A 25,699-nucleotide genomic window follows, 5' to 3' on the forward strand; every position below is an offset into this window, starting at 1 on the left:
CGTGTAGCCATCACTGTTTATTTTGTCAGTTCCCAGTTCCAATGTTGGAGTGGCAAAGGAAACTAGTTGTTATTTAGCTTTTTTTTTTTCTTCATTACTGCTGAGGTTTGTTGTTCTGGTGTGAAAAATGCAAAACCTTTTCATTGTATTGATTCTAAAATATTCATTAAAAAGCAGGTCGTAGAGGATGGAGAGTTGATGTAAAAAGAGAAGATGCAGAGGAAATGAAAATTAAATAAAAGCTCTCAGTCACTCTCAGTGTTACAGATACATTCGTTTTTTTTACATTAATGTCATCCTTATGGTATTTAGCTGTTCTTTTCACAATGTGTGAAACCAAGGAGTCAGATAAGTCTTTATCAAACTGGGAATTTACTTTGCTCTACATATTTTCATAGGAAGCTGATTAAATGTGCTTATAAACTAAAGCACTTTTTGTATATTTCTATACCAATTATATCTGAATAAATTACATTTAAGTGACAAGTGGGTTACTATATGCAACAATTATTGCTTGCAAAAGGTGTAAATCTCTCACATAACTTTAATGAGGAAATTAAAGAGGGAAAAAGTGATTCCTTCTGCAGTCAGATCAGCCTGTGCTTTGGGCCCTTCAGCTCTGCTTTCTCAGGGTTGTTTCGTGTGTTCGGTTCTAGTAGGATACTGCTGTGCAGAGCTTTGCTTTTCTTTCTTCTCTAGCTTTTTCAGACTCTGCTATTTTTATTCCTTCATACAAGGACTTTCTTATTTTTGCCTGTGCATCATTAATATATTCTGTCTTTGCATCTTCTAGTATAAGCATTGAGCTTATAAAATCTTAATCCCAAATGCTGGGGTAAAAAAAGGAAAAAGAGGGAAAAACTATGCTTTGTACTACAGGCTTGTGCCTGAAGTTCCCCACAGCATTCTATAAAGAAAATTACCTCATATATTTTTCTCTTCTCGCATAATTTAAATAATTTCATGAGAGCTATTCACTGAAATACCAATTGACCTATTTTATTCTATAAGCTTTTTGGTCTTGATTATTTTATTAAGGTTTGAACAAGCTTTTATCAACAGCATGATCCGTAGCATGGTAAAATCTGAGAGAACTCATTTTTGGATAGGACTGCAAGACCTTAACAACACAGGAGAATACTTTTGGCTAAGTACAGCAGGAAAGAATCGCTCCGTGAGCTACACAAACTGGAACCAGTACCAGCCACGTGAGTAACGTGCCGATAAAAAAGGAAATGGCTTGGAGGGGATCAGTGTTCTCTCTTCGCCCTGCCACCGGTGGCTTAGCAGTGACTGAAGAGTCGCAGTGCTTTCCTCCCTGCCTGGTCAAGAGAGCAGAGATAAGCTTATGTTTTCTGTCGACTCTGTAACTTCCTACCATGGATTGAGTTAGGTGAGTTGGCAGTTGTGGAGAAGCCGGAGCTTCCTTCCCTGCTTTCCACCCGGGTGCTGTTATTGTGGGCTCCTGGTTGTGGCAGGATGCTGGACATCGCTCTTCCCATCCCTGGTCTGGCAGGGGGAAAATTAACAGCCACGATCCCCTTGCAGACACAGCTAATCCCTGAAATTTCAGGGCTCTGCTCAGACTTGGATTGTTTTCTAGCCCCATTTTCTCCATCATCTGTCAGGAAGGCAAAGAAGAATATAAAAACTCGTGAGTTGGGGGTGATCTGCTTTTCAGCAGCAGCCACTAGCAAAGGACTGAATCAGGAAAAAAATGTATTTTCTTTTTCTGTGAAAGGTTGTTCCTACATTTCTTTATGTCCTTTTCAAGGAGGCCATCAGGGCTTCCTGAGACTCCCAGCAAAAGATCCCAGAGAAGCTGTGAATTTTATTCAGTAACAGTCACAGTTTGAAATTCTGCATTTTACATGGAAAAAGAGGAGAGAGCGTCTTAGACACATTTCTTGCAATGAGAGCACTGCATGGAAGTGTTTTCTACTTGCCCTTTAGTTTGCTGATACTTGGTTTGCTTGTTTGATTTTGTTTGTTTTATATTAATCCAAAGGAAAGCATTCCAAGAAAACAAAACTGAAAAAATGAAATAGGTGTTCATCCTTTGAAACGTAAACCTCTTAGCAATACCTGAGTATAGAGACTTAAAAATAAAGACACTCCATTTCACTAATTGCTTCTGAGTTTTGGACTCTACATTTATTGCTTTACTAGTGCAGTTTGCAAAAGCAATATTTTAAATTGCGTTTCTTCTCCTGCATTTTGTGAGAGGAATCCTTCATCATAGTTCATTTTACAAGCTGAAGTCAGCCAAGACAGGCTTATAAACTGGTTGTTGACCACAGAATTTGCTGCTTTTGTAAGTTCATTGACATTTTATCCAGAACGTAATGCCAATAAAACGGTCACTTCACCAAAATTTCACAAAATACAAATGCTTTATTCTGATACTTACCACTTAATCCCATGCCTAGGTCATTCTGGAGGATGTGTGGCTATGCGAGGGCAGCACCCTGTTGGTTACTGGGAGGTGAAAAGCTGTAAGAACTTCAAAGCAATGTCATTGTGCAAGCAAAAACTCAATTCTTATGAAGAGCCTGAACTTACTTTTCAAAAACATTTGAGTTCCTGCTATTTTGGATGGGAGTCGGAAGCTAATCTGCTCAACTGCTACAAGGTACATGACAAACTTACTTTGAATTTTTCTGATTCCACATCAGCTTAGGGATACACTGTTCCTAAAATATTTTTGATAAAGCATTATTTCTTTTACTCGACAAACAAAAAGTAATTATTACCATCCTTCACTGTGTTTTAAAGTGAGTGAAAGTATTAAGACTTGAATCAGAATGGATTATTACATGGCTTTATTGTAGGAAAAGCTGCAAATAATATTTTATTTTTTTATGAGTTTCTGAAACAACTGCTCTCCAAAATCAACTACATTTATGGCAGTGTTTATTTTATTGCAGATATTTCACAATGAAAAAGTTCTGATGAGAAGAACATGGGATGAAGCAGAAGCATTATGCCAAGATTTTGGAGCACACCTTGCTAGTTTTAGCCATATCTATGAAGAGATATTTTTAAACAATTTATTATATACAATTTTTGATAGGTAAATGTATTTTTTAGCACCAACAAGATTTATCTTAATCATACTAACATGTAAAAATAATCTACAATTTAGGTTCTTCCATCCTCTTTACTAGTGGCTGAAGAAGTCTCTACTCTTGACTAACATGAACTTAGAAACAGGTGAAAAGGAGGGTAATAGCAACACTAATGGGATTCTTTTTGAAGGTGATCTTTGTAGTAGATGTCAAGCAACTGTTAATGTCAAGGTGATACTCTTGTGAGTTAACATTCCCCGTTGAAATGGAGGTTTGGCAATTTTAATCTTTTTTTAAATGTTTACGTCTTTAAAAATAAAATTTAACATTTTAGTAGGAAAACGAGAGCTTACTTCAAGGATACTAAAAAGTTGAGAAATGTATTACGGAATGATATATTGAATTCAAGAAGAAATTAATATGGGTATTTGCACTATTTAAAAAAAAATTCTGAAATAGCTAGGGAAAAAATGGGTGAGAAATGTTATTTTCTTTGTTTCCATTATAGGACAGAAGAAAGACAGTTCTGGATTGGATTTAATAAAAGAAACCAGCTTTCTGGAGGGACATGGCAGTGGTCTGACAGAACACCTGTAACTATCCGTGTACTATGTATTTCAGTAACCTTTCAAGTCATATCCGAGCATAAGTTCACAAAAACAAGCCTTGTGAGCAGATGTTGGCCCAGAACACTGTTTGTTTTTCATGTCCACATACTTCACCTAGAGTAATTATTACAATGGGATTAATAGTACACTCCTATTAAAATAACAGCCTGTGCAACTGCGGAAGGGATTTGGTAGGATTATAAAGGTTTGCAGATGTGTGCTTTCCTGCAAAGCATGTTGCGTTTAGCCCAGGACCAGGTATGTGCAGAGTGATCCCATACATGTGTATATATATGCACACACATACTGGAAAGCCTTGGAGCTGTGCTTACACGCTTTATTTGTTCTGTGACTGTTACGTTCTTGCCTGCATTCAGAGCTAAGTCTTTCCTTTTTTAATACCACTTTCGATTTTGTATCCTTGAAGACGCTGGTGCCACATACCACACCAGTGGTTAGTACCTGGGATTTAAACATCAAACAACTGAAGAAGGGTCAGTTTTTAAACTGTAATTGGTTTTGAGCCTTAAAGAGCAGTGCCAGCTCCGCCATTGTTATTTCAGTAATTTCAGAATGCGAGTGCAAAATTCAATCACGTGGTGTGTTGAACCAAAGCAAAGGCTGTTAGGTGTGGCAACCACTGCTAATCATGTCAAAAAGTTGTTAGGTTTCGTAGCTATTCAATTATTTTTACAAAGAAGGAGTCTGACATAAGATGGAGAAGTTGAACAGGACATTGCGAGAACACGATTATGGACCCTATTTTTTTTTATTTTACCACTGTAATTTAGGTGGTCCTCTTGTTGTTACTTAAATGTTCTTACCATACACACATCTCCAAATCCTTACTTTTTCTCCGTAATGAGATTTTGAGATGCTTTGTCTTGGGTTGTTGGTGAAAGGTAATGAAATGTGCTGTTTTTAGGTTGTATCTTCATTTTTGGAGAGCAAGTATGTTGAAGATGACTCAAGAAACTGCGGCGTGTTCAAAGTAAATGGAACGATCTTTCCAGCACACTGCAATGAAAAGCGTGAATGGATATGCAAGATACCAAAAGGTGACATGTTAATTAAGATACATTGTCTAATATACCCATTGCTTGCAATTTAGGAGAGACAAGGAAAAAAAAATATCTAAAAGCCTGCTTTTTAGCCACATCTGGAGTCCTTCTCATTGGTCTTCTGCATGAAGTCATGGCAAAACTATATGTGGCCATTAGGGTTTGTTGGCCAGTTAACAGGTCTAATATGTGCAGTTTAAAAATGGATAGCAATGATTAGCAGCTAGTTAGCAGGAGTTAATCAAAGTTCTTATTTATAAAGGTTACTAAAAATGTTGTTTAGTAAGTGTGGCAATTATTTTATTTTATTCAATGTTTAATTCCTTTTTTTTTGTCCCTGAATAAGGATAGCAATATTCTTCATTATTTCGATTAAATTCTTACTGTGTGGAGAAAGCAATTTCAGTGAAATATCTCTTTTCATTGTTAATCAGCAATGTTTTAATTTATTTATGTATTTTTTTGCAGGCGTTAAACCAAAGAATCCAAATTGGTACATAGCTGGTATGAAAACGTTTTCTCTTTTCACATCTTGAAACATCATTTGGAAGTATAATTTAACCTATTGGTAAAAATAAAAAAAAACTAAAATGTTCTGAGTTAAAAATTTACATTAAGGAACTCTGTAGGAACTTGTTGCTACAGATCAAAATCTGCCACTCTTTTGTTTAGGAACACTGAAACATCAGATACTACTTAGGTTAGGTAAAGGAATGCTGCCAGTAATAAGCACAGGAGTTTGATAACCTCTTGTCCTGGTTTGGCCTAAACTCTCTCAGCTGAGCTCTCTGGGTCTCCTCCCGCCAGAGCCAGGATTTGACTTATCAGAGAAACCTGACGGAGCTTCTCTCGAGCCCCATGTTGGGCACCAATAAATCTGTCACGGTTTAAAGCTGGGCTGGCTATTAAACCTGTGGCAGACGCTCTCTGTTAACCCTCCCCCCGCACCCCAAAGGGAAAGGGAAAGAGAAAAGGGAGAGAGACTTATGGGTTGGAAAGTTAAAACAGTTTTAATAAACTATAATAATGAAAAAGAGTATAATAATGATATTGGAATAATCAAATATATACAAATATATACAAAACCAAGATCGAGCTCCCCCCATGTCGGCCACGTCACCACTGGCACTGCAGGGCAGGCTCCGGGAAGGCCCAGGCTGTGCCCAGCGACGGTCGAGAACTGGATTCAGGGATGCACGGATCGGGATCGGGGGCAGCAGGAAAATGGACAGAGTCCTCCTTGGACACTGGCCAAAGGCTCAAGCCGCAGAAGCAGCCCGAAGCAGCAGAAGCAGCCCAAGCAGGCAGCGGCCCCCAAAAAACAGCAGGCCCCCTAAACAGGCCGAGACCCTTGTGCTCCCCCCGCTTTATACTGAGAATGACGTGTATGGGATGGAATACCTTCGTTGGTCAATTTTGGGTCATCTGCCCTGTCTGCTCCTCCCTGCAGGTGTGACCCCCCTGCGGCTCTTCACTCGTAAGCAGTGAGGAATTTAGCGGTGACCTTGGTTTCTCTAAGAATAAGTACAGCAAGAGCCTTTCTGTATAACACACCTACCGGTGCCTCAGCGATAACTACAAACTTTGAGCGTTATCAGTCCTGGAAGCAGACACTGTCTGCAAAACATGCAGTTAGTTTCAGAAAGTGCAGTTACTTAGAAGAGACTTAGCTGAAAGTAAAAATCACTGAAAGGAAAATTGACCTGGTTTAGGCCAAACTAGGACACCTCTCCATCACATTCAGACTGCCTTTTTGCAAAGGTTGGGTAACCCTATTAACATTACTGCAGTATCACAGGATAGAATATAAACCCCAAATTTACTCATTGTTCATTTTTTTTTTCATAATTTGATATGTTAAATATGGTTCTGCTGTTAGCTGTGGCATATTTGTGCTGTGGCATATTTGTCCTGTGACACATGGCTGAAGGCAGGCCACGGGGATCACAAAGAATGAGACTTGAAATGAGTTTTTACCCCTGCACAGCACTGACACTTTTGCTTGTTTTCTAGAACTGCCGTGGTTGTATTATCAAGGAGCAGAATATCTTTTCCATGTCAGTCCTACAGACTGGGAAACCTATGAGTTTGTCTGTGGCTGGCTTCACAGTGGAATGGCAGTGATAAATTCTTCTGGTGAACAAGCCTTTATTCAAAATAAAATTAAGAAGGTAACAAAAACTACCCCTTTGAAAAAATAAACCCCGAGGCAGTAACTGGCTATTTTCTGCTGCGTCTTTTGAAATATCTGGCTGCCTGTTGCTCCAGGTATAATCTGAAAGACTTTTTACTTCAGAAATAATTCTCTTGCTATCTTCATTTCCCACATCCTTCCCTGAAGCTCTGTTTAGCTGAAGAAGTCAGTAACATTTCAGAATCTGCAGAATCATCTCTGCTAATGAGCAAGTCGGTCAGTCTGCCTCAGAAGACCCAAGAGGAGCAAAAATCAGCTTCCTATCCCAAAGTTATGGAAGTAATTAGTGGGATCAGCAATGGCAGCTGGTCATCAGGTAGCAATATTGAGGGACATTTCAGTGGGTATGTTAGCATGAGGTGGGCAGTAAGTCCAGATGTTTGAAATAGTCTTCATAGTTTAAATCTTCAATGTGATGATTTGAAAGGTTACTCTTGGGGAGAGCTGGCCAAGAATGAAGAATTACCAATTTTTCTGCACCTTAATGAAATCTGGAACTCTAAACCATAGACAGTGGGGGCTTAATGACCTTGCAAAATAGATTTACCTTTTCCTCTGTGTACGCCAGCTTGGGCAACATTCCCATGTGTCCACACATTTGTATGATGTCTCTTGAAGTAAACCCCTTTGTGACTATGGATATTTATAAGAGAAAAAAGGCATCTGTCTCTAAATTCCCTCCTCTGGATGAAAGCAGACTTTCTGTAGAACTGCTCTGATGTAACAAACAGATTTGAAGCTGAGAAGTAGCTGCAGAAGCAGATGAATTCCCAAGAAACAAAGTCTGTTTTCTTTTAGGTGTTCTCAGTAAAAGTGAAATAGGGAAAATACAAGAAAAATAATTGAATAACAATGATCTGTCTGCCTTACTGAGGGCAAAAATCTACAGTTGTAATATAAAGGGATATCATAGCGTAATCTTTAAAAGAACGACTAGTGCGGGGTAGAAAAGCTCTCAGCCCACACGTAGTTTTGCTTGCACTGTATACAACCTTCTCTGCTTTTAACTTACAATAGACAGCATTGGTAGAATTGTATTGTATTAAGATGTGGGTTGTAAAATTCCAAGGAATTATGCATCATTTTTATCTGTTATTTAAGTAATTTTGTATCAAAACATGATGAACTGGTTTCGAACCAACAGTTCATGGCAGAAATAGCTTATAATGAAAGAGCAACATAACTGGCTAGGCTGTTTTCATCTACATCTACCAGAGATTGTGATGTGATGTAATTACTGTCTTACCTAAAGCTGAATGTTTACGACTTTAAAAATATAACTTTAAAATAAGATGTATTTTTCCAGCTCAAGACAAAGACCCCAGAACTGAGACTATGGAGTGGCTTACGCTGAAAGTGAAGCCCGTTCATAGTTAAGGCAGAATCAAGTCAGCACAGCAATAATAAGTGGCTGTTTGAATTACATTATTTCTGTGAGTTTTCCATAATACTTGGCCTTTCAGGAGTGGGGGTCTAGACCCTTTCATGAGACCAGCAATCAGTCTGGAAAGCATCTCTAGGAATCTCTTGTATAGGCTATACAAAGTCAGTAAATGTTCATAGAAAACATTTTGGAAACATTAAGGACTAGCAGTATATTAATGCTAAAAGGAAATACTTGCTATTGTCTGTTTTTAGGAGCTGGGGAAAACAAATTCTGGCCTAAGACTGCAGTGCTTTTCAAGCCAGATAAGCTGTAAATTCCTAAAATTGTAAATTCCTAGTTTACAGAAGATACATCAGCAATCCAGTGGAAACTGGGGGCTAAATCATGCTCTGCTTATGTGAATAACCTTACCGAAGTGACATAAACACAGGCAGGATTTAGCACCCATTCTTCCCATTGGAGCCCAATGGAGATGCTGTTTGCCTGAATATAGAGCCTGACTTTAGGAGTTTGTTAACGCTTTGATAAGAGGGCAACAACAGCTGAACATACGGCAAAATATTTTTTTTATAGCTATCGAATAGTGACGTTCACTGGTGGATTGGATTGCACGCAGAAAACCTCAGCAGTGAATTTCGGTAAGAATACCTACGCTTCAGCTGCTGCAAGTTGTACTTGGCAAGCCCTGTTCACAGGCTGCCGTTCAGTCTGATGGACTAAAACGGTTTGATGACTGAGTGGGATATTCAAGAGACAACTTCAGTTCTCGTGTAAATATCATTCAGAATATATTACTCTTAATTTATCTCCATGTTACAGTATTTCTTCGAAAAGGGGTATGAAAGATACAAGCTAAAGACATGAATATCAACCTTGGTGGTGGTGGTTGTCTTTTTTTTTTAACACTTAGTTAATAAAGGGTCACTTTCTACCTTCTATCTCCTTACAAACGCTTTTAGTGGAGGCTGTATTTTTGGGTAAGGATAGGAAAAAATGTAACTACACTCTTCACATTTCTGTGCAGCTGGAGAGATGAATCGCCAGTAACATACCAGAACTGGAATGAAGGGAGGGAAAGAGATCCACAGAAACCAGGGAGAAGATGTGGCTTCATTTCATCACAAACAGGTTTATTTTATATTTCCTTTTGTTGCAGGAGTTGTGACTTGATTCTATTGTTGGCCAAAGCGGTTATATTTTTTTAAATTGCTTTCAAGGAATGTAATCTGTATTACATGGTCCTGTATTACATAGTCCTGTTACCTGGTTATAATTTACATAACTGCTTTTATGGTTAGGAAAAGAATAGTGAAATATCATGAATATGCTCAGAGGCTAGGTTATAGGATTTAAAAGTATATTAATAGTTCCAGTGGTCTAATGTCAAAATATAAACATTCCAGTGATACTGAATCTTTACTTTTACCTAAGAATCTGTTATGTGGCACAGCAAAAATTTTACTGCATTGCTAGTTTTCACAGTCAGTTTTCTTGTAACCAAATGAGCCAGATGGACGAGCAATAATTTTTCCTACTTTTATAAACTGTTTTTCTATCAGCACACAACTTTAAATACTCAGGTTTCTAGGTTATTTTTGATCCCATAGCCAATCTGCTGAGCGATTTTTGGGTACCATGGTTTTGGTGCTAGCCTTTACATCATCACATAGCTCTATGTTTTGCTATAGTAACAAAAAAATCTACACTGATGCTGTTTCCAGTGATTTCTATCATCTTACAGTCTCTGTTTTCTGAAGATCTGCAAGTCGTATGATAAAGTAAACGTGTCAGGTTCCACGGAAATAAAAAATACTCAGCTTGTATTTGTGAGAAGGGCTGAAAAAATTAATCCTGTTGCACTCTTGTAATCCCAGCCTCGAGAGCCAAAACTGAAAAAAAAAAAAAACCAACAACTTTCTTTTTTTCCCCCCACATAATCTCGGGGTTTTGATTCATGACTTTTGAATGCTTGAGTTTGGCATTGCTATAGTTAGTATTGGATAAGAGGAAGAGACACCCACCCTCCTCCCTCAGCTGGCCAGCAGATGGGAGCTGGTCAACAACTTGAGTGCACTGAAAAATGTATTTTCCTCCTAAGCAGGTCAGCGTTTTATGTCAGTACCTAGGTCTTGCCAAAAATTTTCAATGTAAGGAAGTCAAGCTATTTTATCTGGAAGCCATCATTTCTATACCTTTCCCTTTTTTTTTTGCATAACTAATATTTTTTTAAATACATGATGATATAGGCATATGTTATGTCACTCAGTGTAGAGGAATTGGTTTAACTTAATAAAATCAAACTGGGAATAGAAGTATGAACCCCATGGACCATCAAATCTACTGTAATGCGATATGTCCAAATGTATTTGATGTAGAATCTTGTCTTACTCGACCACTAACAGATACCCTTCTTAACAATACCTAAGCTAGCTAAGAAAAAAACCCTTTCCAATTCTCAAGCCAATATTGAACTGTGATTTTTCTTTTTGCACAGGACTCTGGGGTGATGAAAACTGTACTGTCTCTCTTCCCTGTATTTGTAAACGTAAATTTGCATGGAAAATAGAGAAAGAGATCCCAAAAGACCAGAACCAACAAGGCACATGTCCCAAAGGCTGGTTGCGCTTTGGATTCAAAGTAAAACTTTTTTTCTGCTGTTTGATTATTCAGAATGCTTTCCATATTTATGACAGGAATTGGACTTTTTAAGGATTATTCAGTATTTGAAGATTTTCTTCCTTTTTGAAAGCAGGGCCCTTAGGTTTATAGCTACTGACACAGTGATACAAAAGTTTACGGCTATCAAGTAGCTTTGCACACAGAAGTTGTCTTAATAAGGTGTCAAGAATTTTAGTTTAGTTCAAGAAAGTGAATACTTGTATATGTAAAAGCTCTCTAAGTGTATTTGTGCATTTGCTGTAAAACACCTGCTCCATCCTCTCTTTTCCACTTATGACAATTCCAAGAGTCTTTTATGGTCTTAAAACAGATCTCTGACCTCTTCTTGTACTAAATGGATCCCTAACTGCTGCCATCCTCCACAAGATGCTGTTTCAAATAGGGTTCATCAAAGACAATTATAAATCAAAGTCTATTTGCAATTGAAGGTCGAAAGGCAATTATTTCATCAGGCTTCTCTTAAATACATAACGTTCCTTAATAGCAACATGCATTGAGGTGGCCAAATTTATCCCAGTGCTGAACTGCAGTGACTACAAGGATAAATTTAACTCAGATTGTGTTTGCCTTTAAACAACTGATTTGAATCCAAGCCTGATCGAAGCTGAAAACTGATACCAAGCATGTTGGAGAGGTCCATTGCAGGACAGAAACTAATGAAATATTTAATATTCAGTAACAGCATGTGAAATGTTTTAGTGATAACTCTTAGTGATTGTTAAATAGTTTTTAAGCTCTAGAAAAAAAACAAAACAAGCCCTTTTTTTATTTTTTTTTGGAAACAGTGCTTTTTGATACAAATTCCAAAGGATCCAGAGCATCTGAGAAGCTGGTACTCTGCACAAGAGATCTGCAGTAGCTATGATGGGTCACTCGCTTCCCTCGAAGATGAACTGGAACAAGGTGGAGTACTGAAAACATTGTTAAATAAATAAAATTTCATCTTCATTAGGATGCTGTAGTAAAGTTTCATCTTGGATACAGATTTAGGAAAAAAGATAGTTCAGATTCTACTCATGGTTCCACTGCTTTAAACAAATTAGTGTTTCCCAGTTTCCCAAAATGTAAAGATTCAAATGTCCACTGAGCTATATGATAGGTATGTTTTGAGGAGTAATTATAATTTCTTTTGTGCTTACTACCGTGCAATAGAAATACAAAAAAATAATGGAGTACCCATTTAAAAATTTGCTATGTAAATTTTCTATCTCTTATACTACACTGTTATAAAAGCGATCCCATTTTTATCCTTTAATAGTACTTAAAATCTGATCGATAGTATATCACATAAACAGCACTAGGGTGGAACTGTCAGATAAATAAATGCCAGCACATTCAGAAAAAATTATAATCCCTATTCATAAAAAACTGTAGTTGAATTTCATACATTTGTAAAACCACTTATTTGGAGGTGGGAGGAATCTCACCGGCTATCTTTAGTTGAGAAACCTTAGTTTCAACTAAAACTGAGAAAAGCTTTTTCAATGGGACAGTACCCTGAACTAACATGTAAGTTGTTCAAGCTGCTGTGAACATTTCTGTAAGACTTATTAGTTAATGGACTAGATCCTAACCCAACTGAAGTTAATCAATTTAACTGAATTTATAGTTAGATGACACTGAAATGCTGCTCATGTTCTTACTTTCTAGTAGCTATATAATGGCATTGATTAGTAATTAAATTTTTCAGTGCTTTAGTGTGTTGGAAGAGACTTCATCTATCCCTAAACAGTTACCAATTAATTATGTTTTATTCCTGTTTCATTTTCCAGCGTTCATAACAATGAATCTATTTGGACAGAAAACTAGTGTTTGGATAGGTTTCCAGAGTGACGATTATGAAAAATGGCTGAATGAAAATCTTCCGAGGTATTCCAACTGGTCTCCAGTTGAAGTAGTGGATGTGAGTATTTCCAGGGGGTTTAAGGACAGTGGGAAGTTGTTTTATCCATAAAAATCATGACTGCTACAAAGACAAGGCCTAACTTGCTACAGCAACTTAGTCTTCTCTTAATTTTTGCAACTTCAAACAGCTGTGGGCACAGATTTATGGGCATAACTAGAGGTAGCAAAAAAGGCACTATCGAGACAGTTATTTATGTAATTTGTGGCTATAGTCACATTCTCTTGCAATTGCTTTTAAGCACCAAAGTTTGAGTTATATGGTTAATATCATATGCTGCGTCTGAGCGAAGTTAAGGACTAAGAGTATGAATTTTATATTTTAATATATTGTTTTACACCACAATAGTCCATATTGGGCTTAGCATTTTAGTTTGTTCCACAAAAGCTTGTGACTTTTTTATTGAGGTTATTGTTTCAAATTGTGTTTATGGGAGTGTTCGTTGTTCTACCTAAATATTTATAATAGTGATTTTCAGATAATTGTTCTTCTAAATTTAATGTAATAATTATGCATTGTTTTTACACAGTGTCTTTTTTAATTAATACAAGGTTCTGTGTTGATTGCAGAGACAGCGTTATAACAGTGCAAACATTCAAGAACAACTTCCACTGTGTACGTTGGTATCAAATAACCGTAATTTTTATTTTACGGGAAAATGGTACTTAGAAAACTGTCAGAAAAATTATGGATTTGTCTGCCAAAAGACTCAGGGTAAGGTTTTGTTTTGCTTTGCTTCTGTTCTCTTTTCTTACTATATTGAATTCATCTTACTTTATTTTCATCTAGAAGTAGCTTGTTATAGGTGTCTGTAAAACCGGAAACAGAAAAGGTTTCTAAGGTAGTTCTACTCTGATATTTAGACTAGCTCTACACTATTTAATAAATCAATAGCTGTGATGTAGAAGTAATTTCTAAAAAAACGTTTTGTTGTTAAATTTTCTTCCTAACTTTGAGCTTTCTGTTGCATATCTTATATTCAGGTATAGAGATGAGATTTCGTGTTTACTGTCATGGGAAGCAGAGTAACAGCATGAAATTACAAAAGGCAAAACTGAGGGTAATTTTGATGAAAATATGATTTATTTTTTTTTAAGTTTTTAGGAGTGGGACTTGCAATATTAGATCAGAATAGACTCTAGAAGATGTATTTCTGTGAGCAGTGCAGACTGATTGGCCGATCAAATAAGAGTTTAGCTTTTCTTTTCATGTTTCTCTAATTCTGTTACCAGACTGTTCACCTGCCAGAAGCACAAAGCTTTTGCGGGGGATACACGTTGTTTGGGTTCCGCAAGCCACGTTCCGGCGTTGCCTCTTGGCCGGGGAGCCGCTGTCATCCCCAGGGCGCTCGGGCAGCGTTGGAGCCCTGTCCCAGGGGCTGCTGCAGCTCTGCCAGTGGGAACCTGCCAGAGCGTGTTACCAAAATAGACCAGCAGCAAATTAATAACCCTAAAGCAAAGGGAGGGCTGCAATGTGAGCCTGTAAGGAGTGTCCTTGTGTGCTGTACTTACTGCGGGGGTGGTTTTATATGGCTCAACTTTATATATCACCTCTTAGTTAAGCCCTGGATCTAAAGAGAGGATCCTCTCCTGCTGGCTGCCTAGGATGGGAGGGAGAGAGAGTGGAGGAGTAGAATAAACAAATATAAGCTTTGGGCAGTACTCACATGTGGCTCTAGCAAACCGTAGCCGTATTTGACATAATTTATTATGAACTACAGTTGCGGGGTGTGCTGGAGTAATTCTGCACGCAGTGTTGAAAAAAAGAAATAAATGCATTTTCCTGCTGGTTTGTTTCGTTTACCTCCTGAACGTTTGTATTTTAACCCCTTGCTGCTGCTTCAGACAGGTGGAAAAGGCATTAAAAGGCAGGAAGGAAAACTGTTGCCTTAGGGCAGCAGGGCTGCAGGGTGCCTGGTGTGGATTGGGGCTGCAGTGGGTGCTCAGGACCCTCTGCACCTTTCCCAGCCGGGTGAATGTGAGAGTGGCCCAATGGGCCCTGGCCAGCGCGTGGTGGGGCTGGGGGACACGCTGTGCCCCCCAGCTCAGTGCTGCCCGCCTGCCCCATGCGCAGCAGAGTGCTCCTGGGGGTGAAGGGACCAGTCCTGTCTCCCCAGTGTGACACTCGTGGCACTCCCGAACGATCAGGCAGTTCAGCTTGCTAATTCAGCAGAAAACTTTCCCCCCTAATTGGTTTAATTCTGTGCAGCTTTTCCAGGCTGCATCGGCTCAGTGCAAGGTCAGGCAAACACCAGGCCCGTGCCTGGGAATTTGCAGCTGGAAGAGCAGAGAAGCGAGGAAGGGAGAAGTGATACAGCCTCTTGCTGGCAGTAGTGAACTGCTAAATTTCCTCAAATGTCCAAACAAATGTGTCAATTCCTGGAAAGATGAGCTGGTGCTTTGCTTCTGCCATCCTGTCCACATCCCATTTCCCCTTTTTTGAATTATTTTCTGCAGGAGACTAAAATGAAGTAAACCAGCAGGAGATCTGAACTGGGCTCTAATCTCTTAGTGATGCCTGAGTAAGGGTTGTGTCAGCATTCTACTGCATTTCCTGCCTTTTCTTTTTTTAAGCAGTGACACGCACTGAAAGCTGGAACAAAAGAGAGTGCTTCAGTTGGCTCAAGAGCAGAACTTTTTCTTGCTTAGAAATTTCTAATTTTAAATGATTTGTGGATGACAAATAATAAATTTATTTACTATTTTAAGATGCTTGTTAACACTCCTTCTCTCTTAGTCGTAAAGTTGTAAAGTCTAAAAACACTCCAGCTCATAGCAAAGCAACCACTTCATTTGTAATCACAGAGAAGTTTTACAGACAGAAGTAATTAATCTAAACTGACAAATGGGATTAAAACTCAGGCATTGCTTTATTTTAATAGTCTTGTTTAAAGCATACTGTGTGCATTCATACACATTAGCAAAGGCTAATGTAGAAAAGGCTTTCTGTAGAAAAGCGAGCATGGCAGCATCACAGACTGGGCTGGGGTGGAGATGGTCTCTGCCTCCTGATTTTTTCCTCATGGGAGACTCTCTATCTTTATTTCTTAAATCTAAAAAGTCTGCTTCTTCCTTTCATTTTTTTTAGATGTTGCTGTGTTAGTATATAATCAAAAAGAGATTTAAGTCTCCATGCACAGAGTTCTCTTTAAGTGCCAGTACTGTGATCTTCCCTACATTGGCTCATGGATAGTAAAGATGAGCTCAAAAAGCTCCCAAGCACGCACTTGTACAATGAACCTCAGTTTGTCGTCCTCTTGGTTGTGTCAATACAATTATTTGTGAGGCCAGGCTTTGTGCTGTAAACTGATCTTGGAAATTATTAAAAATAATGGGTCAAAAAGGAGGTAATTAAATTACATGCAAGGTGTCTGGGATAAGAGCACTCTGCAGCCCACTGCTATTAGAAATTTGGGATATGCCCAGATGCCGGGTGATTTCTTACTGACCTTCAAAGATGCAGTCAGTGGGACTAACTCCATCCAGGTTTTCTGTTTTTTTGTTATGCATTAAACTCATTCACTCCTGTGATGAGTTTTGTGCTGTGATGAAATTTCAGATACTGTTCTGATAGTCATCATCATCTTTTTCTTTTTAAAGTTCACAGTGCCTTCCTGAAACCAAGGAGTTTGCCATTTTTAGATTTGTTTTTAAGGATAGTTCTCATTTTTTAGAAGATGTTCTGCTGTGTTCAAGATGTCTGTTTTAAAAAATAAATAAATCCTTTCTCTCTGTTTATAACAGACACATCCAGACATGTCATCAATGCATCTGAAATGTACCCTGTGCCAGATACTTTAGAATATGGAAACAGAACATATAAGCTAATACGTGGTAATTTTACCTGGTCCTCAGCTTTAAAAACCTGCATGGCAAATGGTGCAGAGTTGGTCAGCGTCACAGACCAGTATCACCAAGCTTTCCTCACGGTCATTGTGAATCAGCTGGGATACAATCACTGGATCGGGCTGTTCACTTCGGATGTACGTAGTGGATTCCCTGGTTATGAATTTGGTCAGTTTGGTGCAATGACTACTGAAAGCTAAAAGCCATAGAAAACATTTTAAAACACACAAATAATCTCTTGTAGTGTCAACATTGAAATTATGTTGTTTCCTTTTTAGTTACTCAATGGCCCAAATAACCACTTGCTGAAAACAGCAGGTTAGAGGTAGTTTGTGGTCTCCCAGAAGTAACTTGGGAGAATCCTTGGATCTGTCTTTTGTAGGTCCTTCTGGATCTACCCAGACTTCGGAGAAGTAAAAGACATTCTGTAATACCGGGTGAGGATGCCACCAGAAGATGAACTTGTATGGTTCTAAAGCATATCAGAAAGATAATCTGAAATTTGTTTTGGCAGAATGGGCTTAACTTTGAATGGTCAGATGGGACTAGGTCTTTGTTTACCTTCTGGGAAGACGACGAGTCCCAGGCTTTTGGCAGCTGTGTTTACATTGATACTTCGGGGCACTGGAAAAGTGCTAGCTGCGAACGACTTCTGCAAGGAGCGGTTTGCCATGTGCCACCTAGTAAGTCAGAGTTAAGTTTTATATTAAATCTTTGCAGCTGCAAATGTGTATATTGACAGTGGAAGTATATGAAAGGAAATTAATTGGTTTGAGGTTAAGCAATGATGATAGTATTATTCAAAATTGAAATAGATTTCTGGCATTTCCTGGCTGTATCTCCTATTTGTGAAACAGTATTTTCCCATAAAATATTGGCCATAAGGTCTGGTCTGTAGGAGAATGGAAAGAGAACTTTCATAATAGAAAAGAAATAGGAAAATTACTTACTCTGTCTCTTCAATGAACACTGTATTATCTGTGAAAAATGATGATTGCTAATAACTTAGCTCGAAGGGAAATAAATTCTATTTGCTGCAATTAACTGTGGGACGGGAGAAGGGAAGCATTGAGAGCAAAGCGAAAAATTAGAGTCACATCTTCACTGATTGCATGTAAAAGATTTTGCAGCTTTGTTTTTTGTTAAAGACATTTTCCTGTATCCTAAAATATGTTGTGTTTCCTGCAACGATGTGTCAATTACCTGGGCTTCATTTGAATCCAGAATTCAGGTGTGGAACTCCACTCAGTCCAGGACTGCAGAGTCTCTGGCAGCATCCAGTTCTCAAAATAGTTACTATTTGGTGGTACTGCTCACCAGGGGTTCACCTACAGCTTATTATAGCTTTGGGATCGGTTGACAAGAAAGCTCTTTTGGAATCCTTCAAGACAAAAATTTTTCTCTAACATGGTTTTTGTAGTGCAGCTGACTAATTTTCTCATTTCTTTGTCATATTATGTGATCATATATAGCCTATGGTTTACTTAATTATTACAAGTTGTGTTTTGTAGCAAAGTAGGACACATGTGAGACCATAGGTGACACAGCTGAACCTACAGCACTGCCAAAAATTGATGCTGGGTATCACAAAGAGAGCTTGTAGAGATGCCCTGAGTCAGAGGGACTCTGCTGCAGCACGTTGCACTCCAGAGAGGCTGGCTGCTGCTCACCGATGGGAAACTCTCCTCTGTGCCGTGGTATTTGTCATGAAGTTATCTTTGTGGCTTAGCGGAGGGAAGCTCTGCAGCCCTTGGAAATCCCCAGCCCTCTGGGAGATGCTGGGCAGCCCGAAGTGCTCTGATGTGCCCGTAGTTTGCTTGTAACTCCCCGTGCACATCAGCATTGGTTAGATTGTCCTGATATTGCTGTTGCAATCCGACAAAGTTTTTGATCAGAAATAAAACCAGCTTCACTGTTCTAATACAAATATATACAACCACTAGATTTTCACTTTGAAAAATAGAGGCATAATGCAATAACGTGCTTATTAGCATTACTCCAAAACAGCTTGTGGAATGTTATATTAATGTGTATGTTGTTGTGCCAATAAAGCTGAGCTGTTATTTCTATCACAGAAAAGAAACTCACTGCCTATAAAGGGTTATGTTCAGAAAAAACTGTTCCCTGGATCAAATTCAAAAACAGTTGCTACAGCTTTTCCACAGTTCTGCAGGGCACAAGTTTTGATACTGCCTATGAAGTCTGCAAAAATCAAGGTAAGTCATTATTTTGTAGCTAAAAAATGTCATTGTGGTATCTTGGAAATATATATATTCTCTGAAATGACTGAAATCATGGCATGTGTTTTCTCTAGTTCAAGATAACAATAGTGGAGTTCGTAAGCCAACTGTGAAATTGGAGGCATCATACTTCAAACAAATATTCCTTTCCACGTGAAAATATTGATTTCTGGAATAACACATAAAATACATTTGTTTCCCTTCAAACTTGGTTTAAAATCATGTGAGAACAGTTTTAAATCAGCCTGATCTTTTTCACATTGACTGCAAATTTAAGAACTTATAAGCAGACTTTTTAAGCTTTTCAATGAAGGCTCATAATATTAAGTTTTTGAAATGCAATGTTAGATTTTAATGGCATGGTTTGTTCGCAAATTTGTTCTGTGTTTAATCTGTAGGATCAAATCTCCTAACTATTCGAGATGAAGATGAAAATGCTTTCATTATGGAAGAATTGCATAGTTTTGGTTATTCTGTGCAAATGGTTTGGTTGAACGTCCTGCTTGTTACAGACAGTAAGTTCTGGGTGGAAGAGAACTGCATGTAAGAATCTGGCTTGGTTTTTATTTGAATGCTGGTGTAACCATCTTCTAAAACACTGTTACCTTTTGAGATTTTTTTTTGCTGCCTATTACCTGTTTATGATATAGTAAAGCCAGTCAAGCTTTCTGTAATCATTACTTATTAGTATTCTGAATACTCAATATGTGTGCCTGTATGCGAATGCCTTTATTTTCTTCTTAAAGAAGCGCTACAGGCTGCCTTTTGTGTGAACTACATAGGATATTTTTAAATCCTTAAAAAAAGAAAGTAATATAGTGACCAAACAGACAAAATCCTGGCATTCTTTAATTCAATATTTATTTATGTGAAGGTAAGTCCAACTGAAACAGAGACAACTATCAAAACACTATGGTATTTTATAATGATTTATAACTTCTGCCCTTAGATGAGACAATCTCCTGGTTTGATGGCTCTCCCTTAAATTATTCTAACTGGGGCATCAGGGAGCCTGAGTTTGATCATCTCAAAGGGAATTTCTGTATCGGCCTGAGGACCACAGATGGAGTCTGGCAGCTATCTCCATGCAGAGAAAAAAAGGGATTTGTATGTAAAATGGATGCAGGTATGTTCTTCCATAAAAGAAGGCAATTGTGTCCTTTTAACCATTGTTTTACATGTTCCTTGTTGCTTGCTTACTTGCTCTTGGTTTTCATTTCAATAATTCTGTCCCTTGGTATTAGAAAAAATACCTGTAAAAAACCCAACCAGCCGGGGTAACCTCCTGTCGAGGAAACCGGGCAGCTATTGTGTTATTGCTGACTATGGTAGGCTTTCTGCTGTATGGGTGAGCCATGTGCAGAGAATCATAGAGTCACAGAACACCAGGTTGGAAGGGACCTAAAGGATCATTTGGTCCAACCTTTCTTGGCAAAAGCATGGTCTAGACAAGATGGCCCAGCGCTCTGTCCAGCTAAATCTTAAAAGTGTCCAATGTTGGGGAATCCACCACTTCCCTGGGGAGATTATTCCAATGGCTGATTGTTCTCATTACTGAAAGTTTTCCTCTTGTGTCCAGTTGGAATCTCCCCAGGAGTAACTTGTACTCATTACCCCTCATTTTTTCCATGTGACTCCTTGTAAAACGGGAGTCTCCATCATCTTTGTAACCATCCTTTAAATACTGGAACATGGTGATAAGGTCTCCCCTAAGCCTTCTTTTCTCAAGGCTGAACAAACCCAGTTCTCTCAGCCTTTCTTCATATGGCAGAGCATGAGGCTGACCTCCACAGACCCTGTAGGACAGGCAGGCACAGCCCGGGATTGCTGCACAAACACCACGTCAGTAGGAATGTGGGTCTGTGAGAGAGCTGAAGTGTTTTGAGAGCCCACCCAGAATGCCCAAGTTGCTGTTGGACTCAATAGCTAGATTAATCTTCTGCTGTACAGATCTGCTCATGCATTTGCACTTCAAGAAGTGGATAAATGCTGCTGCTCATCCTTGCACAAATGTGAATTAATATATTCTGCCAGATTTAAGGGATTTTGGATAACAGATTAGGTCATGTTTAACTTGGCCCATTGGAATCACATTGACATGAGTAAAGTTAAAGAACAGCCTGCTCTTGTATGGTTTTAGGTAGGTTGACTTCTTGGTATCAATTTTACCATGAATATATATAGTAACTTATGAGCTTTGATGACTGTTCTGGATTCTATTTCAGATATTGATGCAACAGAACCCTCTGAAAAATGTAAGTTTCTTCTGTACTTTCTTAATATTTTTTTATAAGAAGTAATAACACATTTTGAGCTGATATTTGTGAGGTAACATTTTTTACTGTTAAACCTGTAATTTAAAATGTGTGACATATAAGGGGTAATAATATGTTTTTCATAAAATATCTATATGTTTATATTTAGAATTATATATAATTATAACTGTATTTGCTTAATAACAATTTCTATCCTTCCCTTTCAGCATCATACCATGGGCTTACACCTCTGGCTGTTCTCGTGACATTGGTGATGCTGGCTGCCATTTCCCTTTTTCTGTGGTGTCTGTACAAACAGAATATCCGACTCTTCCGCAGGATACTGTGGGTTAGAAACACCTATTGGCCACAGATCAATGCTGATGTTCCTGCTTTGGAAGAAAGCATCCTCATTTCTGACTTTGAGACAAGCGACAATTAATTGATCAGAAGTAGCAAGTGATCATGTCTTCCGTGTGAAACTCCACAATCTACAGTGGTTTTCTCCTTCTCGGGAGTCCCCCAAGGTACTCCTATCCAGAGAAACCCTGACAGCCGTCAGTACTAATGCCGTAGGGGCTCCCTACCTTGGAGCACTTTTGCTTTGTGGCAGGATGAGGTGAGGATGAATGGCAGAACTGCAGAGAAATTGGCTCTTTTGGGACAAGCCAGGAACTGAAAATACTCCGACACCATAAACTCCAACTACTCACATGGAGCAGTCATGTCTGAGGCCCCAGAGCAGTGGACATTTTCGTGTAACTTTTTCCTTCGGGAATGTTTGGGATTTTGTGTTTTGTTTTTATGTCACAGAATCTGCTCATGAGCCAGCATTAAAATTTGGCCTTGAATTTAGGAACTCTGAAACATATTCCAAGGATTATGGGGTAGATTTTTTTTCTTAATAGCCATTCTTTCTGCAAAATGAACAGTTATTTTTCAGACAGTAGATTCTTGCCTGGTGGATTTCCAAGCTTGCAGAGAGATGAAGTCACTTTTGACTTGAGAGTGCCAGAGTTTTGGTAGTTTGGCCCATGATGGTTCATGTTATAAAATAAATTAGGCTAGAGTATATAATGGCATATGGACTTTGCTGTCCCGAAGTTAATATATTCATTTGAGAAGCATCCAGCATCCTGTTAAAGATTTAAGTATGTGATCTCTCACCTAGCTTATTTCAGAAATTGAATCCTATCAACCTCTTTTAAAGATGTTTTTGGGCAATATCTGTTTGAAGAAAAAAAAACTGTTACAAATCTTGCTGAAGTTATGGTAAGAAATTGCTTTACTGTTCACCTACTGTATTTCTGCCGGCAGTATTCACGTACACTCTTCTGAGACCCTGCTCTCAAAAGCTGAGGACGAATCGTGGGGCAGCCACCTTGCTGTTCCCAACGGGTGCTATAGTCCTATAACCCCATGTAGCAGACCCTCAGAAGGACACTTGTCACTTTTCAGTGTTCATACTAAGGTGCTAACGAAGGAGATAAATTTCACTGACCAGTTGTTCTGCGGGCTAATGGTTGTGAAGGACCCAGCTCAGGTCTCTGCACTACTTCAGTTATAGCGGCCCCAGACAGCAACGCTTACTCTCCATGGAACTCCCTTCACCCTAACCAGTCCTCCAGCCACGTCTCTGAAAATAGCTGGAAGGTTTGGGGGGATTTTATTTTTTTTTTTTAATTGCAATGTGGAAAAACAAATGGTTAGTCATGATGAGTTACTTGAGAATGGATTTACTGTGCCTTCAGTCATCTCTAAAAGCTGCTGTGAAGGGCTGCATGTATTGTTGGGTTTGTTGGTTTGTTTGTTCTAAGATGACTCATTCTAACAATTTTGCAAGAGCCCTAAGATGGAGGTACGTTCCTGAGAATTAAGCAAGCAGCTAAGGCCAACGGAAATGTTTTTACATAGTATTTATGCACACGCACAGGAATGTATGACTGCCTTTTAGTTAGATTTCACATTGCCAATTCTAGAAACATTGCAGAAATTGTCTGTTCATGTCATAGGGCTATTTTTAAAAATTATTTAGTACATAGAATATTTCTGTGCTGGTTTACAGAACCCTTCAAAAATGTTGTCAAAGAGGCTGCAGATGGTTTTGATCCCAGTATCATCTTCAACTTCTGTTTTTGATAACTTCTGTGGGTGTAGCTATCACAAGTTCTTAATCTGAGATTTTTCCATCATATAAAATATAAATAGCTTTTCTGTGTATATTTTGTCTAATGGTTTGACCCCATACATTAGCCTTCAGTGATGGTTTTAAAGTTTGTTCTTAGTCCTGTAGATTTATCTATAGGACTGTTTTTATGTGAAGTCCACTATTAGAGTTTGTGGACTGCAACTTTTGAATACAATTGCCAGATCATCTGCTATTTATATGTATGAACTGTGATAGCTTCTTTATCACACACAAAAAAAAAAAGGAAGAAAAAATGTTGTGACCATCTCTCTGTTCCCCATGAGAATTTTACCTATTTAAACTACAGTTGGACGAACTTAAACCAACAAATCCCCTTCATCACATTGACTGCCAATTGTAATTGCTGCCTTCTTACAGCAAGCAGAGTGCCTTGTGGGATGGTTTTTGTTTGTGAGAGTAAGCTGTGTTGTCTCGGAGGACGTGTACTTATCAGGCTGCAGTGCTGTTACCAAGTTATGCAGACTCTTATCAGATTTTGATGGGGTTAATGAGGGTGTATATTTTTTGACAAAACTTGATATAGGCATTTTATCAATTTTCCTTGAGGTATGTTGTAATCGTTTAAATATATTTGAAGGGCAGTAGTATAATAAATAACCCTAACCTCAAAATAATGATCATTGATTAACATCGACTCTGATGTAGGTGATCTTGCACTAAGGGAAAAATAGTTCAAGCAGTGTTTTCTTCATACTTTGAAATGGTTTTGAGGGAACAGACCCTTAAATATTTATTTTTAAATCTTTCATCATTTAACTTTTATAATTGCAGGTATTATTCACTCAAGCATGTAATCGTTGATTGCTTTCTAGGCCTTGTTCTGGATTTTGTTACCATAGCTTTCATTTGTTTTCCCTTAATCAGAGGTCTCCTTACTGTTCCTGATCAGAGTATGTGGTGACTATGTTTTTACTGCTGACCTTGATGATATTGGCAGCCAGGTTCACTGTATTATTTCAACTGGAAAATTAAAGTGTGAACAAAAATTTTCTGTGCTGCAATTTTTCTTGAATCTTTCCCCAGCTTTAATTAGCTGCCAGGCTTTAGTGTATCGTAACAGCAGTTCCTAGGCTTTGCACCAGGTCATCCTGGTAGGAGAGCGACAGCTTGCACCCCACTCCTTCTGGCTGCGTAGCTGGACCCAGACCTGGGCACTGCAGACGGTCTCCACACATGTGGTGGCTCCAGTGTTTCCCAGGGCACGGATGAGGATGCCCTGGGACCTGTGTGCAGGAGGTGCTGGGAGGAGGAAGGAGCCACAGCACCATCAGTGAGGATGATGGATGGGAGCATGGTGCTCATGCACAGATACTCTCCCAGACCATTGCCCCTTCCCTGCAGCCCTGGGAGTGCAGTAGCTTCTGAAGTAATTCAGGTAGCACGGAAGTAATTCCCATGTCCAAGAACTGGGTTCACCAAAGTCTGAGCAGGCAAATGAATGTTATGTTTTCCTCTGCCGTGCCAGCTTCTTTGAATGTGTTTACTGAAAGGGAAGCGTTAGATGTTTTCATACCACTCCTTTGCTTGGGGGATGGAAGGGTGTCCCCACCAGAGACAGATACATTCAGGCCAACATCTGACAAACTTTGTCTACCAGATATTAGGGTTTAGAAAAAAAAAATCTGTGTGCTTATTTTTGCAGACTGTGTTACAGGAGAAAATTTACCTTCTGGTCCCGTTAGCAGTCCTTGCAGCATGTCTCTGTGGGACAGAGATGCCTGATGTAGCTGTCGCATCCCAGCTGGATGGGAGTCTGCAGTGGGAAGCTACGTATGCTGGAGATGTCTGGCATGACAGGGCAGAGCGTGGCACAAGGCTGTAAGTGGAAAACATGACTCCTGAGCAAAGCCCTTTCCAGGGTGCAGTGCTGCCCTTCCTTGCACAGGCATCCTCCTCCCTTCTCCTCTCCTCCCTTCCCTGGCCTTTGCACGCACACACACGCACTTTTGTGGCTGGGTTCTGACGAGAGAGGAGCTGTGGGGCTGCTTGAAATCTGTGCAGTACAGTCTGGAGGGAGCATAGGGAAAAAGCAGTTTTTTGCACGCTCTGTGAGACTTGACCAGCTCTGGTTCCCAGGGCACCATCGCACAAATTCCTGTTTAATTTAGCCTCCTGCTTTTTTCTTCCATCGTCTTGCCCCTCCCTTAGTGTAGTAACAGGCATCCTCAGTCTCTGGCAATAATAAACACACTGTAATGAAATCCGTGGCATACCCTTCCTCCAGGGCATTTATATATAAGCAGAATGTTT

The 25,699-nt window shown here is 39.0% G+C and overlaps 1 protein-coding gene across 2 annotated transcripts in view; it reads left to right on the top strand.

Annotated features, from left to right (window-relative positions):
* Positions 1-25,157, top strand: part of PLA2R1 (phospholipase A2 receptor 1) — a 47,365-nt gene extending 22,208 nt beyond the window's left edge. The window contains exons 11-31 of one of the 2 annotated variants that reach the window (XR_011048758.1): positions 1,039-1,208; positions 2,430-2,632; positions 2,928-3,073; positions 3,577-3,661; positions 4,602-4,734; positions 5,206-5,241; positions 6,751-6,908; positions 8,892-8,956; positions 9,343-9,446; positions 10,813-10,955; positions 11,783-11,900; positions 12,770-12,900; positions 13,470-13,614; positions 16,644-16,882; positions 17,260-17,428; positions 18,821-18,961; positions 19,384-19,500; positions 19,935-20,111; positions 21,211-21,240; positions 21,468-22,512; positions 25,092-25,157. Coding sequence is in view for 1 of the 2 variants with exons in the window: in XM_068407566.1 (XP_068263667.1) it covers positions 1,039-1,208; positions 2,430-2,632; positions 2,928-3,073; positions 3,577-3,661; positions 4,602-4,734; positions 5,206-5,241; positions 6,751-6,908; positions 8,892-8,956; positions 9,343-9,446; positions 10,813-10,955; positions 11,783-11,900; positions 12,770-12,900; positions 13,470-13,614; positions 16,644-16,882; positions 17,260-17,428; positions 18,821-18,961; positions 19,384-19,500; positions 19,935-20,111; positions 21,211-21,240; positions 21,468-21,682 (2,725 nt within the window). In the remaining variant the exon portion in view is untranslated. Of the gene's footprint in view, positions 1-1,038; positions 1,209-2,429; positions 2,633-2,927; positions 3,074-3,576; positions 3,662-4,601; positions 4,735-5,205; positions 5,242-6,750; positions 6,909-8,891; positions 8,957-9,342; positions 9,447-10,812; positions 10,956-11,782; positions 11,901-12,769; positions 12,901-13,469; positions 13,615-16,643; positions 16,883-17,259; positions 17,429-18,820; positions 18,962-19,383; positions 19,501-19,934; positions 20,112-21,210; positions 21,241-21,467; positions 24,408-25,091 lie in introns of those variants that run through there. The other variant, XM_068407566.1, reaches the window with a different exon arrangement.
* The last annotated feature ends 542 nt before the right edge of the window (positions 25,158-25,699 follow it).

Source organism: Nyctibius grandis, chromosome 9, assembly GCF_013368605.1.
Source record: "Nyctibius grandis isolate bNycGra1 chromosome 9, bNycGra1.pri, whole genome shotgun sequence".
NCBI classification, from domain to species: Eukaryota; Metazoa; Chordata; class Aves; order Nyctibiiformes; family Nyctibiidae; genus Nyctibius; species Nyctibius grandis.